The 14,525-nt window shown below is 41.5% G+C and overlaps 1 protein-coding gene across 3 annotated transcripts in view; it reads left to right on the forward strand.

Annotated features, from left to right (window-relative positions):
- The window catches only part of SLC45A4 (solute carrier family 45 member 4), a 67,755-nt gene that overhangs the window by 24,486 nt on the left and 28,744 nt on the right, over nucleotides 1-14,525 (forward strand). For all 3 annotated transcript variants that reach the window (XM_082047126.1, XM_082047125.1, XM_082047127.1), the window contains exon 2: nucleotides 1,838-2,463. In XM_082047126.1, coding sequence (XP_081903252.1) covers nucleotides 2,220-2,463 — 244 coding nt within the window. In that variant the 5' untranslated portion in view covers nucleotides 1,838-2,219. The remainder of the gene's footprint in view (nucleotides 1-1,837; nucleotides 2,464-14,525) is intronic.

The following is a 14,525-nucleotide window of genomic DNA, read 5'->3' on the forward strand; positions in this document are numbered from 1 at the left end:
ATAAACCAATAGCCCTTCAAGGAGTGATTTGAAAACTAAGACAAGGAAAGATAATCACATCCCTTCCCATCCTGATGCAAGTTCAGTGCTGTTCTAACTACTGGAAGGAGGACAATAAGCTCAGTAAATGCAAACCTTGACTGGTGGAAAAACCTTTATAAAAACAAGGTATTTATGAAGAACTTGAATAAATACCTGTGTGTGCCATAATTCAGTAACCGTAGGCACTGCATCCCAGCTCCTCCTGTTAATGGAGTGGTTGTAGAAATGCTATTTTGAGTCAATTTTGTTCTGAGCGATTTAATGCGTATAGATTAAAACTTGGAGCTTAAAGTGCTTATGGATTAAAACTTGGAACTGAAAAATGCTTGTAGATTAAAACTTGGAACTTAAAACTTGGCTTACAGCAGTTGTGTTCAGTAAGTTCTTTTCACTTCTCTCATGTGATTTAAAGGTTTGACTGGCTCCAAAGCAAATTATGGTATTATGTTGTTATTGATGTGATCAAATCTGAGAACTCTGGTCATCTTGGGGAACCTGGGGAGGAGGAAAAGCCCAGATCAGAAAAACACGTTTCTGAATGGAAGGACAAAACAGATGCAATAAACCCACTGAGGGTACCAGGAGGAGGGAGTTCTCAAGATGATCTCAGTTTTAGTCGAGCAGCGAGTCGGGTCGTGCTGCAGCCGAGTTGCTGTTATGATGTGCTTTAAACCCCAAACATGTCATTTTTCTTTCCCGAAGGCTCATTTTTAGGTTCACCGCTTTAATGATCTGGTTTATGCTGTAGCCCACAAGGAGGTTTTTCTTGCCACAACTGAAGGGGCAGCAAACTGTGGCGTGGGGATGTCTTAGGCCAGTTTTGCTGCCAAAGCCAACGTCTTGTGGAACGATACCCTTGGGGGGTTTTGTCCTGGGATAGCAGTTTAGTCTTACTCTGTGCATAGATGTAAATCCGCGTCTGTCTAGTACAAATATTTTGCAATCTGACATTTTATAAAATGCTTTACTTTTTTTCTCCTAAGTGCTTAAACACATTTTGATTGATGTGTTACAGTTATGTGTGTCTGCTTAGACTTTGTGGCACAAAGGATGGGGAAATACAAGAGAAGCTTGTCTGACTTGGTTGGAATACATGTAATTTAATAGCTTTGGCGTGTGATGGAAGATATTGTACCATTCTACTCTCATTGTCTTCAGAAACCTTAGAGGACGTGGGACTAAGATGCTCTGGTCTTGTGTGCAGAAAGTGAAGATGAAAGCATATGCTGTACATATATATCTATATCTATATCTATCTATATATCTTCATCAGAAACTTAAATGTTTATATATCAACCCTCAAAGTTATATTCCTAATGGCTTCTTTTTGCTCATGTTTGCTTGAGGAATGGTGGGATGGTTACTGCAAAGTAACTGACGACTTCCAAAAGTCTAAATGGAGATGTCTGTGTGGCCTGGGAGTAAATGGTAATTAATGAATCATCTTCCTGGCATAGTTCTGGAATATCCTCCGCTGTTGCTGAAATGGAACCTGCATTAAATTTCCCAGAACTTGTTTTGTGCTCGATGTTCCGAGGATCTCACTGATGTGTTTTTCTGTGGCTTCGTGTAGGACCACAAACTGGAGGAACTTATGAGTACAGTCATTTAAATATGAGTAACTCCATTTCAATGGGAACTCCAGGGGTAGGAGGGAATGTGGAATAAAAGACCCTACACCAGGCAAGGACAATGGAAAGCATTAAGCAGGAAATAGGGTATATGGTTAAAGGGGGGGGCTACAATATCCTGAAAAACGCTATTGAAATTTTTAAATGCTTGCTTTTTGTTGCAGATTAATCAGCCGCTCGATGGGGATTAACAGTGGAGCACCTCTTTGTGTCGCCTTTCCACCTCTCTGTAGCAAGAATAACAACTTCAGCACTTCTTCAATAATAATTATGAAACTGGTATTAACTGAATGGCAATTATGGATTTTTAACTCTAACTCACAGTAAACCAGCAAGCCATATGTGGAAATTCCTACCAAATAGCTTTTCGTTCTTGGTGTCTCGTATCTATACAAGAAGTTGCAAGATACCTGTTTGTACAAGAGGAATATCAGCATTATTTGCCTGAGGAACAGAAGCTGAAAGAGAAGACACCTTAACTTGTTTGTGGAGTTATGGTAGTGTTATTTATGTAGATATAACAAATATATATATATATATATTTTTATGGTAATGAAAATGGCTCCCCAGAATGCTGACTCGGAATCTATGCAAGTTCAAGATCTACCTGTGGCACAGCTTCAGAAACCAGAAACCAAGGAAAACGAAAGCGGCGAGGAGACCATTAGCGAAGGATCCATCGACCGTATACCGATCCGCCTGTGGGTGATGCACGGGGCCGTCATGTTCGGCAGGGAATTCTGTTACGCCATGGAGACAGCTTTGGTAACGCCCGTGTTGTTGCAGATTGGTAAGTCATCCTCATTTCTGTTGTTTGAAACGATATCTTTTTGCATTAATTCGAGTCAGAGGAAGAGAGAAGTGGGGTTCTACCAACTGAAGGTACACCAGGTAAAATGGACTTTGTGCTTTTGTTCTTGGCTGTGCAACAGATTCAATTGTGACCACGTTTAATTGAGGATGATTTCTACCTACAGGCATCTTAGGTCTAATATTGCTTCTGTCTGTTAAAACATTAACCCAATTTGTTTTGAGTTCCCATAACCCCAAAAGCTTCTAAAATTCTTTATTAACAGTTAAGTATCCTAGAAATCAGAAACAACATTAGACTCTAAAGAATTGCAAGGAAGCTTATTTTCATTTATGGAGAAATACATCAGCTTACAATACTTTAGAATAAGTAGCTAAATGGTCTTTTTGAACTACTAGTGAAATGTTGCATTTGTTTCAAACCACTGGTGAGTCTTGTTCTATGTGGTTAATCTGCCTAGTTTGTTATAATAGGTAAATACATATGAATAAACCATGACACCAATGGCTTTAGATAATAATGGGGATTAGAATAGGAGTAGACTGTTAAATTTTGTGGTGAGTACTGTAACAAAGTTTCCAATAAACTGCTTAAAGTATTAAGAGTATCTGGTATTACCTTTATCAAATCCAGAAAATCTTGTTCTCTATCAGGTATCAGAAAATATGACATGGAACTGAATGGAAGTGCCAGACTGAGCATGCTTTGAGTGAATAAATCAAGGATGTGTGTACACCGGATAAGTGTATCTATAATATATGCATATTAGATGTTTGCTAATGTTTGCTTTGGCTTATACATGCAGTTGTGCCTTAGAGCATGCTCAGTTGTGGCCAAACAAAACTACTGCACCAACTCTCAAAAATAGTGTTTGTTGAATACTATTTACAGCATTTTTAAAGTTTCAAGGTTAGCATCTCAAATGACACATCTGTATTTTTATATTTGACGTGACAAAAGGGCATGAGATTCAACTGGTGCAGTGTATGAATGGTTTTATCTCGTCTTTGTATAGTTCAAAATGTGTTTTCATGTGAAATTAGTAGTCGGTTTATTTGGAATCAACGGGGTTCGCTAATCAGTGTGGTTAGTTGCCATGAGATGTGCTGATGGGTTATGCCTTTAGGTTTTCCTGAGAGTTTTCATGTTCACAGCCCATCAAATGTTCTTCTTGGATCTACTGGTGGCTTAGTTAAAATAGATTATAAGCGTTTCCCAAATAGGAGCTGACCTGCTGAATAAAACACACGCATCTTCATCTGGGAATGCTTATAATGTCCATCACTTGTCTTTTGGGTAAGTTGAGATTTAGAGACTTAATTCCTTTGCATGAGCAGCTTTGGTTTACCGGGAATACAAAAACTTGCATCCTGCTTTACATGGAGAAGACCCCCAGATTTACAAGTGACCTGTGCTTTTTGTTGGCTTTTTTGTTTGTGCTGGCACTTGGATGTTTAAAAAGGCAAAACTGACTTTAGGTCAGACAGAATAAATAAACCATCCTCTTAATTACTGACCAGTCCACTAGTTTATGTTGCTCTCGTGAGCTCTTCAAGCAGATCTGTTTCCTCCAGATAATTGAGAAATGTCTTTTCCCTTCCTCCCCTAAGCCCAGTGATCCCAATAACATTGGGATTTGGGGGGAAGGGAAGAAAAGAGCTCTTGCTTCTAGAAAAACCAGCAAACCACCAAGCGATGCAGAAAAGGCTGTGGGGATGCAATGACGATGCTCCATGCCTTGGAGATAAGAGACGGAGGCGGCTGGTTACAAATGTTCACACTTCGGGAACTAATTGAAATTGTTCGTGCTCCTGCTCCCGTTCCCTCAGCAGAGGAACAAATAATGTTGGATTCAGTGCAGGGTTAAGTTATTCACGGGTGACTTATCAAGCCTGTTTGGTAATTGCCTCTTCCATGGTTCTGTTTACCTTTATCACCTTCAACATCTGTCTGCCTCAACATAAGCTATATTTATTCCTCACTGCAGGGGGTTGCTTATTGCTGTCGAACTGCTGTAAAATTCCCTTTGCTTTGGGTAAAAGCAACATTCAGTTGTTTTCTGTCTGATTCAATTGGCTCCAAACTATTTTTGAGAAATGTAGTGATTCAAGCAACTAACTTTGCTTTTAATACATTGAAGAACCAGAAGTTTTAGGTGGGCAAAAAAGATTCTTCCTTACAGGTGTATGTTGAATATTGACAATTGAGCTTTATGGTGTGTGCTTGTGTTTTATATCGTGGAGAAAACTTTGGTCATTAAAATAATGGTGGTGTCTGATAATTGAGATTAAAACCTTAGGCACATTATTGTGATGTTACACGCTTTCTGCTCACAGGTGTTTGATTTTCCTCGCAGTTTACCCTGGATCAGAGGCGTATTTATGATTTGGTAGATGAATGACCTGTCCTACTTGTTCTGGAAGCCATGAGATTTCAGCAACTGAAGGAGATGGTTCTTTGTATAGTCCCTTCCCAGTTCAACAGCAGTTGAATTCTCAGGGTTTCAAAATTTTCCTGAAGTTTGGAATTTTTAATAAAATGCAGCGGTGAGAGCTGGATCAATAGATACTGTGAAGTGGAAAGGTCTGCTGTACCCCTTCCCAAAATAAGGGCTGATTTGTGACTTTATTCATCTTTATTGCTGGGCTTAGATTGATGTTACGTTGCCATGTCAGAAATGCAGCTACAAATCTGCAACAGCCTTGTAGTCATAGAATCACAGAATCACAGAATGTCAGGGATCGGAAGGGACCTGGAAAGCTCATCCAGTGCAATCCCCCCATGGAGCAGGAACACCCAGATGAGGTTACACAGGAAGGTGTCCAGGCGGGTTGGAATGTCTGCACAGAAGGAGACTCCACAACCTCCCTGGGCAGCCTGGGCCAGGCTCTGACACCCTCACCAGGAACAAGTTTCTTCTCAAATTTAAGTGGAGCCTCTTGTGTTCCAGTTTGAACCTATTACTCCTTGTCCTATCATTGGTTGTCACCGAGAAGAGCCTGGCTCCATCCTCCTGACACTCCCCCTTTATATATCTGTAACCATGAATGAGGTCACCCCTGAGTCTCCTCTTGTCCAGCTCCAGAGCCCCAGCTCCCTCAGCCTTTCCTCACACGGGAGATGCTCCACTCCCTTCAGCATCTTTGTTGCCCTGCGCTGGACTCTCTCCAGCAGTTCCCTGTCCTGCTGGAACTGAGGGGCCACAACTGGACACAATATTCCAGGTGTGGTCTCCCCAGGGCAGAGCAGAGGGGCAGGAGAACCTCTCTGACCTACTGACCACCCCCTTCTCATCCACCCCAGGTACCATTGGCTTCCTGGCCACAAGGGCCCAGTGCTGGCTCATGGTCACCCTGCTGTCCCCAGGACCCCCAGGTCCCTTTCCCCTACACTGCTCTCCAACAGCTCGTTCCCCAACTTATACTGGAACCTGGGGTTGTTCTGCCCAGATACAAGACTCTACACTTGCCCTTGTTCTATTTCATTCAATTTTTCCCCGCCCAGCTCTCCATCCTGTCCAGGTCTCTGATGGCAGCACAGCCTCTGCTGTGTCAGCCACTCCTCCCAGCTTGGTGTCATCAGCAAACTTGCTGACAGTCACTCTATTCCCTCGTCCAAATCATTGATGAATATATTGAATAGTACAGGCCCCAGCACTGCCCCTGAGGCACTGCACTGGATACAGGCCTCAACTGGACTCTGCCCCATTGACCACGACTCTCTGGCTTCTTCCCTTCAGCCAGTTCACAGTCACCTCACCACCCGATCGTCCAGATCACACTCCCTCAGTTTAGCTGTGAGGATGCTGTGGGAGACTGTGTCACATCTGGGCTTTATTAGCTTAGCAACAAGAACCAGCCAAATATATGACAACTTTTTTATTGTAACTTGCTCTCTTTCTCACTATCCGCAGCCTAAGAATTCAAAATGAAGCAGCTAACTTGTTTTAGAAGAATTCGGAGGGTATAAAAATACGCCAGTTATGAGAAGCGGCGGACTGGCTCCAGATGGAATTATATTAGTTGGGCATTTTCACAAGTTTTGATGTCTGGAAATCTTCATTAATCTTTTTTAGAGACCCGTTCAATGGGAAGTTCCTCCCAACTTTACTAGAAAATAAACTGACAGTGCCTTCACGTGTTCATCAGTCCAAGGTGTTTGAGAAACCAAGTGATTTGTGTTAGTCTTGAGTATGTTCTGTGTATTACTACTACTGTTTGCTTCCCCTGTCACATTTCAGCCATGTCTTATAAATTCTATAGGAGCAGGATGAGGCCTTGGTCTTAAACATCTGGTTCTTAATGCTGCTTATTGGTCAGAGGGAATTAAAATCCCTGCTATTGTTTATTAATTACAGTGTATTTTCATCTGTCATTAAACTTGCCTCCTAAGGATTCAATCACTCAAACTACATGCAGTTTGTGGAAAATTTGGATGTATTTTAAAAATGACTTTGCAAGGTATTTGGGGTGCATAAAGGTGAGGAGAAACTGACGACTGGTGTGGTGTAAACTTGGAGAAACTCTTACCTTTTTGAAGCAACTTTTTCTATGAAATGACAATATGTGGCTTCTGTTAACGCTTTAAACCATTAATAACACAATTTGGTAATTTCAGGTTATTCTAGTGGTAATTGAAGCTCAATTTGGGTTGTAGTGCAACCAGTAGATCTATTTTAGTTCTTCTGAAAGTTGGAATCCATGTGGCTCTTTCATTAGGATTAATATTCTGTGTCTTGGGGTGGCTGCTGCTTTCAGCCTGAGAAACTTGCTGTCTAATGAGCAGCTGTAAACATGAAGCTTCAGGTTTTATATTTAATATGATAAAAGCTTTGCCGAGCCTTTACTGCTGCATCAAAGGCTCTTTCCATCGCTGTTGAGTGTTTTATGAATAGTTAATAGGCACAGAAGTGACTGTCAGAACCAGAACTGCTCCTCATTCCCCTGCTTAAATTAAATAACTTACACTGGTGCTTTTAAAAAGAAACTATATACATTTACATAAGACGCCAACAGTTGACATGTGCTGCTTACCTTTATAATGTCACTTAAATGTAGGGGTGGTACCCTACAGGAGCAGCCTTTATTTTTATATATTTCATATCTGAGTGCCCATCTGTGATATTAACAGTGTTATTTTGTTTTGCTGCGAGAGATAATGGGCCCTGGTAGGAAACATTAGCTAGTGTAGCATTAAATATTAAAGTAGGTTGTTTTAAGCTTAACCCTGAGCATGATGCTCTTTTTAGGCGGTAACACTAAGGAACAGCATTTCTGCAAACTCTGTATTTCAGTGCTAATTAACAGTTTTAATAAAGAAAGGCTGAGCTAAGCAGGGCAGAACACCTTAGGTTATTTTTGTTTGGAATACAGATTATTTCATTGCGTGCTTTTGAATCAGCAAAATATAGTTGCTCTTGAGACACATTTCCTGCATGTGTTATACATGTAGAAAAGCAGTTCAGGGTTTTGGGCTGTCATTTCTCAGTTAAAGCATTTAGACAGATTATATCAGAAAGAGAAACTTATCTCCCATTCAAAATCCTTCCAGCCTTAAGCTTGACAGGCCGTGCTTAAAACATCTTGAAATTTAGTTCATGGGAAGCTGAACTGGGTGGAAAAAAGTCTATTAAGCAATAACTTAAACTGCTGATTCTGAGAAATCTCCAAAGCGGCAGCTGAGAAGGGATTTAATATTACGGAGTGAATTTTTAGTATGAAGTAGTGAATCTGCCCATTGAAATTTAGTGTTGATACCCGTCTGAGAAGAATGCATGTAGGTAAAAAGGAGATTATGGAGACGTGTTTAGAAGCCAAGCATGAAATGTTACAGATAAATTAGCTTTTAGGTATGTTTCTTCAAAGGAATTAAGGTACCAATTGCTGACTCAGTGCAGGGTGGAAGGGGGATAGTTCCTATGGCCAAACCTGAGATGAAAGGAGATCTAAAAACCTTAAAGATCTGGTGTGGGAGAAGGGAACAAAGGCACCGGATGAGCTTTTAGAGGCTGCCTGTAATTCAAGTGAGAAAGGACTGACTGCACAAACTCGTGTAGATGGAGCTGAAATAAAGCAGCACTATTTCAGCTCAAGTAATTGAGTTTATTCTGCATCTCTGCCAGAGGTGACATCTATGTTCACATTATGTGTATTTACAACTTTCTACAAAGCTGCATCTTACCTGACCTTGTCTTAACTGGAATAAGCTGTTGGAGTTGCCATAACCTGCTCTTTGACTCTCCAAGTTTAATTCCTGGACGATCCCGCTCGTTTTGGGCTCCCAGGCGTAGCTGCAATAGATTCGGAGTGAATTCCAGGATCTGAATTCCTCCTGGGAAGAATTAACGGCTTGAGAGCTGACCTGTACCAAGAAGGGATTGTAACACACATCACCTAAGAATCAAATTTACAGTGGATCCAGAATAATAAACACTTAATGAAATACATTTTTCAGCCTTGTTGGCTTTGAAGTTAAAATCATGCAGTTTGCATTCAGATCTCAAGCAGTGGAATGTATAGAACTGCAAATATTGTGCCTGAGGCATGTGTTAATCACTCCATAAAACCTCCCCACCCATCATTTTTTACTTATTGACTAATTTTACGCCCACTAAGGGGTTGTGTAAGACTAATTTTACTGTACTTCTTTTTTTTTTTTAACTAACAAGCAAGTCAGTATGGCTTTCATATCATGTACCGCTGTTCTCTTACACGAAATATCTTCTGACCTCAAATCAACAGCAGCACGGTTCTTGAACACGTGTAGCCCTTAGTGGAATGTTTGGTTAATCACAGAATCAACTGGGTTGGAAAAGACCTCAGAGATCATCCAGTCCAACCCTTGGTCCAACTCCAGCCCATTGACTAGATCATGGCACTAAGTGCCATGGCCAATCTCAGCTTAAAAACCTCCAGGGCCGGTGAGTCCAGCACCTCCCTGGGCAGCCATTCCAATGCCTGACCACTCTCTCTGCACAGAATTGCTTTCTAATCTCCAGCCTCAATTTCCCCTGGCAGAGTTGAAGCCCATGGCCCCTTGTCCTATTGCTGACTGCCTGGGAGAAGAGACCAATCCCCACCTGGCTAGAACTGCCCTTCAGGTAGTTCTAGAGAGTGCTGAGCTCAGCTCTAAGCCTCCTCTTCTCCAGACTAAACAAGCCCAGCTCCCTCAGCCTCTCCCCATAGGGCTTGTGTTCAAGTCCCTTCCCCAGTCTTGTTGCTCTTCTCTGGACCCGCTCCAGCACTTCAATCTCTTTCCTGAGCTGAGGGGCCCAGAACTGAACACAATACTCCAGGTATGGCCTCCCCAATGCAGAGCACAGGGGAAGGATCACTGCCCTTGTCCTGCTGACCACAGGATACATTTCTTTAAAAGAAGGGTGCTATGCAAATATTAAGATATTTTTAATCCTGGGGGCACTAGGAGCACGTGCTTGCTTTTCGTATCAAGGCAAATTCCATGTGTTCTGGCAGTTGTGCAATAACTGGTACTTCCAGAGCTGCTTTTTATATCGCTGTTCTGTGTTTCTTTAAGGCACAACTGATAACACATTGTCAGCTGGTGTATCATGAGGATTCATGCAGGCTGTGTGAATTTAGATGAATAGTTTTACTAGGAATTCAGAAATGTCTCCCATAGCGTGGAAGTCATTTCCTATTAGAGCAGCAGGTAACGTTTTGGTCCCTTTTTAATCTTTTTGGCTTAAGATCTGCAGGTGAAGCTGCTTCTAAAATGAATCTCATCCTTGCTCTGCTGCTTTCTCCCGTTGCAAATTTTAATTCCTTGATCTTTTAATCGTGCGCTGTAGGAATGTTAATACTTTCATTTCTCCTAGCTTAAAGTGTTCACAGCAAACCTTGTGTATGAGAAACACCTCGTTGAACCCTCGGTTTTGCTTCTGAGAGCTTGTGTGACCTGAGGTTAGTCCAAGCGACCGTATGTGACACACAAGAAACGCTGACGGCTCTGAGAACTGTCGACTGATAGAAAGAGGACTCTACAAGACAAACCACGCGGTATAAAAATGAAGAGCGTCAGTTCTTATATACAGATGGAGGCTTAAAAGCCATTTTTAATGTTGTCCTTGTGTTCTTCAGATCCGCTTTTTATTTTTTGGGGGGGCAATTTTAGGCTGTGATTTGTGAGAAGAGCTTGAGGCCTCCAAAAATAATCCCTCCCTAAGAAGGCAATGGGCATCTCTACCCTTACATCGATGATTCTTTCCAACAGTAAATCTTCCCCGTCCAACATTCTGCCTCCTTTTTATCTTTCGTAGCCAAGGTTTGAGCTTCAACTTCTTGCAATGGCTTAAGTGTGCTTTGAAATTTTCTTTCAGTTGAGTGTAAATGAGCTTTTTACTTCTCTTTTACTGAATTGTCTTGCGATTCTTCCCTCCCACGCATATTGGACCCACCTTGTTGCTGTAACCCAGACAAGCTTAGAGCGTTTTTTTCTGCTTTCAGGGGCAGATCTATAGTAGAAAAGGGCATGTATAGGACTCAAGGAACTGCAGCATCCCTATATTTTTAGTGCTACGCTAAGATTTCCTGGGGATGATGTGGAAAGGGTGAAGTAGAGGAAGACTTTGGCCTCCTGAAAATGTGCTAAAATTGAGTGGTTTTAAGCACGTGCCTTTACGCAACCTCTTTCCTCGCCTAAATCCTTCCTCTTAATCTGCTTTCCACCCACATACGCTCTCAGCCAAATTTGCAAAGCCCACGTCTTTATACTTTGATCTGAACACCCTCTGGTACATCAGGTGAACCTGTGAATGTACATGCAGGAAAAACAACCACCTGAGTGTCAGTTTTCTGGTCAGAATTTGAGTTTGCCCCTCACCTCTAACCAAGATGTAATTTTACCATAGTGCTAACAGATGAAACACGATAGTTCTTCTATGCTTTTTATTACAAAGTAATTGTCACCGGGGTGATTTTCCAGCAGGGATTTGCTTGTTCTTTGCTGTAAAATAGAGACTCAAATAGATGCTTTTCTGTTGAATATGGATTGTGAAACAGGTTATAAAAAGGGAATTGCTGCAAACTCCTTAATGAACAGGAGTCTTGATTTTCAAGGGAATAAAAATCTGGCTTTTGAAAAGAAACGAATGTCAAAAGGCCATTGCCAAATCAGTTAATAAAGCTTGTTTCAAGAGGATTGTCAAAGCTGCAGCCTCTTCAGCTCTATTCTCCTCCAGGTCTCCTCATTGCAATAGTATTTTTGTTGTGATGCACCCTCTGGGATTCCCTTTTAATCATCCTCTTTTAACCAAACACCCGTTGAGAAGGTTTCAGATACGCATCCTGCGTTGGAATTATTGGGAATTATTGGAAAAGTTTTGAGCTGCTCATTCAGTTTGACAATAAAATCTAGTACGAGTCCATTTAACTAAATGGGGGGGAAAAAAAACAGGTCATAGATTTGATTTACATTGGTTTGGATAAATCCCCAATAGCTCATGTCATTCCTCTCTCTGAAGTTTTGACTAACAGTGGGTACAAAGCAGCAGAGTCGCAGGTTTTCCCATGAATCAACCCAGCAATATTCTATATTAATATCTGGTGATCTTCACTTGGAGCCTCATGGTGAAGTTTTTGCAGAGCATGTGAACTGAATATGACACTTTTTCTACAGAAATAAATTGGATTTGAAGGGATTTCATCAGACAAGCAAAGCATAAGTTGCTCACAGTCTGAATGACCTCAAAGCCTAAAAATCTGTAAAGAAGGGGAGTTGGGGATTGTGATTTGCAGGTGGAACTTGGCAAGTGCTGCTGCACCTGGTAGGTGATTCCACTTGGAGATTCAAGTCCTTTATTTATTGTCGCACCTCATTTGGGGTAAAAGGTGTCAATTCGCACCACTGCGGAGGATGTTCAGCAAACGAGGTTTTCCCCCCTTCCAGAGGTTTTAGGAAACTGTTCTTCTTTGTATAAAATAGCATAAAAGTTCACGGAAACAGGCTTTCTAAATAACTGTGCTGTCAGTGTAGCATCTCTCTCAGCTGTCCATAGTTATATTGAGTCCCTATGTGGAGTATGTGTTTTATGAAGTTGTTTCAACCTTGAAATGCTCGGTGTCCATGCGACCTTCTGAAAGTTAAAGGGCTGGATGCAAAGACCTTGGGATTGGGGAAACAGAAGGATTTGAGCCTGAATTTCTATTCTCTATAGGGAACGGTGCCTGCTGGTGCACAGCAAGGTTGGGTGGCTCTGAGGAGCGTTCAGGTGAGGACAGAGCTGAGTTTTACACAGACATAGGCCACTGCTTCTGTTCAGATCGTCTTAACTTTGAGTTTGTCCTCGTCTGGATCCTGTTTTCCATTCTCTGGCTCAAGGGATAAACGGAGCCGGATCGTTTTCTATGTGTTCTCATGTACAGACTGTTTACAAACACAAGTTTCCTCCTTTTATCACTCGTGCTGCTCATAAACAATGGTCTTTCAATAGTTCAGTCTATCGGAGTTGAGGGGCAGGATAATTTGCAAATTGCAATCATATCCTCCTGGCTTTAAACGAGCTCTTGGTCTGGAGGTGTTCAATATTACGTACAAATGTTATATCTGGACACTTCTGGAAATTAAAGCATTTCTTTGGAGAACGGAGATCAAGTTCATGTAGGTGGCGGGAAAATTAGTATTAAATTAGATACTCTGAAATTAATATTAAACTATGACACTCTAGCAGAAAATCTCCACAAATCTAAAGCTGACCAAACGTCTTGAATATTCAGATAAAAGATTAAATGATTATATCGTGGAGCAGATGAGTTGCAGTGGATACGGTTGCAGCATTCGCTGTGTTTTCTTTGCCCAATTTAGTCTAGAAAACCTTACAAAAATAGGTTTCTGGTGGCTGGACTTTGCTGTTTGTCACCTCTATGGTGGTTCTGTCATATTTTTAGAAAACTGCTTATTCAAAGGGTTGGGGTTTTTTCACTAGGGGATATATATATTCCTTATATAAATTGAATGATGCTTTATACTGACTTTAAACGAAGGTAGAAGGAAACTTTCAGGATATTTAGGGAGAGAATGAGAAAATAAGATGATATAATGAGTTAAAAAGCTGAGGGTGGCTCTTTTTCGGTCATTTAATTAAGGAGTAGTCGTACCAAGCGTTCCCTCCTCTGACATCAGGGTCATAAATCGCAAGGGACTCAATTGCTTTGGAGTCAGATGGGCGAGAGGTGACAGAGATGAATGAAGGGGAAGGTTATTTTTCTGCACTATGGATTCCTACCCCGTCGATGTGGCAAATGTGTTTGAAATAAGTTTTAAACTATTCTAAGCTGTAACCTTCAACTTTCTGTTACGTAGGATTGACAAAGTCAGTCTTGAAAGTTATTTAGGTTTCTTTTGTTAGATGGCTGAGTAATGCTGTGTTGCACACTACACCAGTAACATATAGATATATATAACTCATTCTGTTATTTAAATGACAAGAAAAAAGTTACAAGTAGAGTTATGTAAAGCAAAACTACTTTTTGCAATATGATAAAAGTACTTGTCTGGTTGTTTGAGCAAGAGTTCTCTTGCAACAAGACTGGGGAAGGGACTTGAACACAAGCCCTGTGGGGAGAGGCTGAGGGAGCTGGGCTTGTTTAGTCTGGAGAAGAGGAGGCTTAGAGCTGAGCTCAGCACTCTCTAGAACTACCTGAAGGGCAGTTCTAGCCAGGTGGGGATTGGGCTCTTCTCCCAGGCAGTCAGCAATAGGACAAGGGGCCATGGGCTTCAACTCTGCCAGGGGAAATTGAGGCTGGAGATTAGAAAGCAATTCTGTGCAGAGAGAGTGGTCAGGCATTGGAATGGCTGCCCAGGGAGGTGCTGGACTCACCGGCCCTGGAGGTTTTTAAGCTGAGATTGGCCATGGCACTTAGTGCCATGATCTAGTCAATGGACTGGAGTTGGACCAAGGGTTGGACTGGATGATCTCTGAGGTCTTTTCCAACCCAGTCAATTCTATGATGCTGTGATTTTGTTCCCATTAGGGCCTAATTCTCTTAATTCGCCCACTTGGGAATGAAATGTTTGCTGTCTTAGTT

Source organism: Streptopelia decaocto, assembly GCF_964273445.1.
Source record: "Streptopelia decaocto genome assembly, chromosome: 2".
Taxonomy (NCBI): Eukaryota; Metazoa; Chordata; class Aves; order Columbiformes; family Columbidae; genus Streptopelia; species Streptopelia decaocto.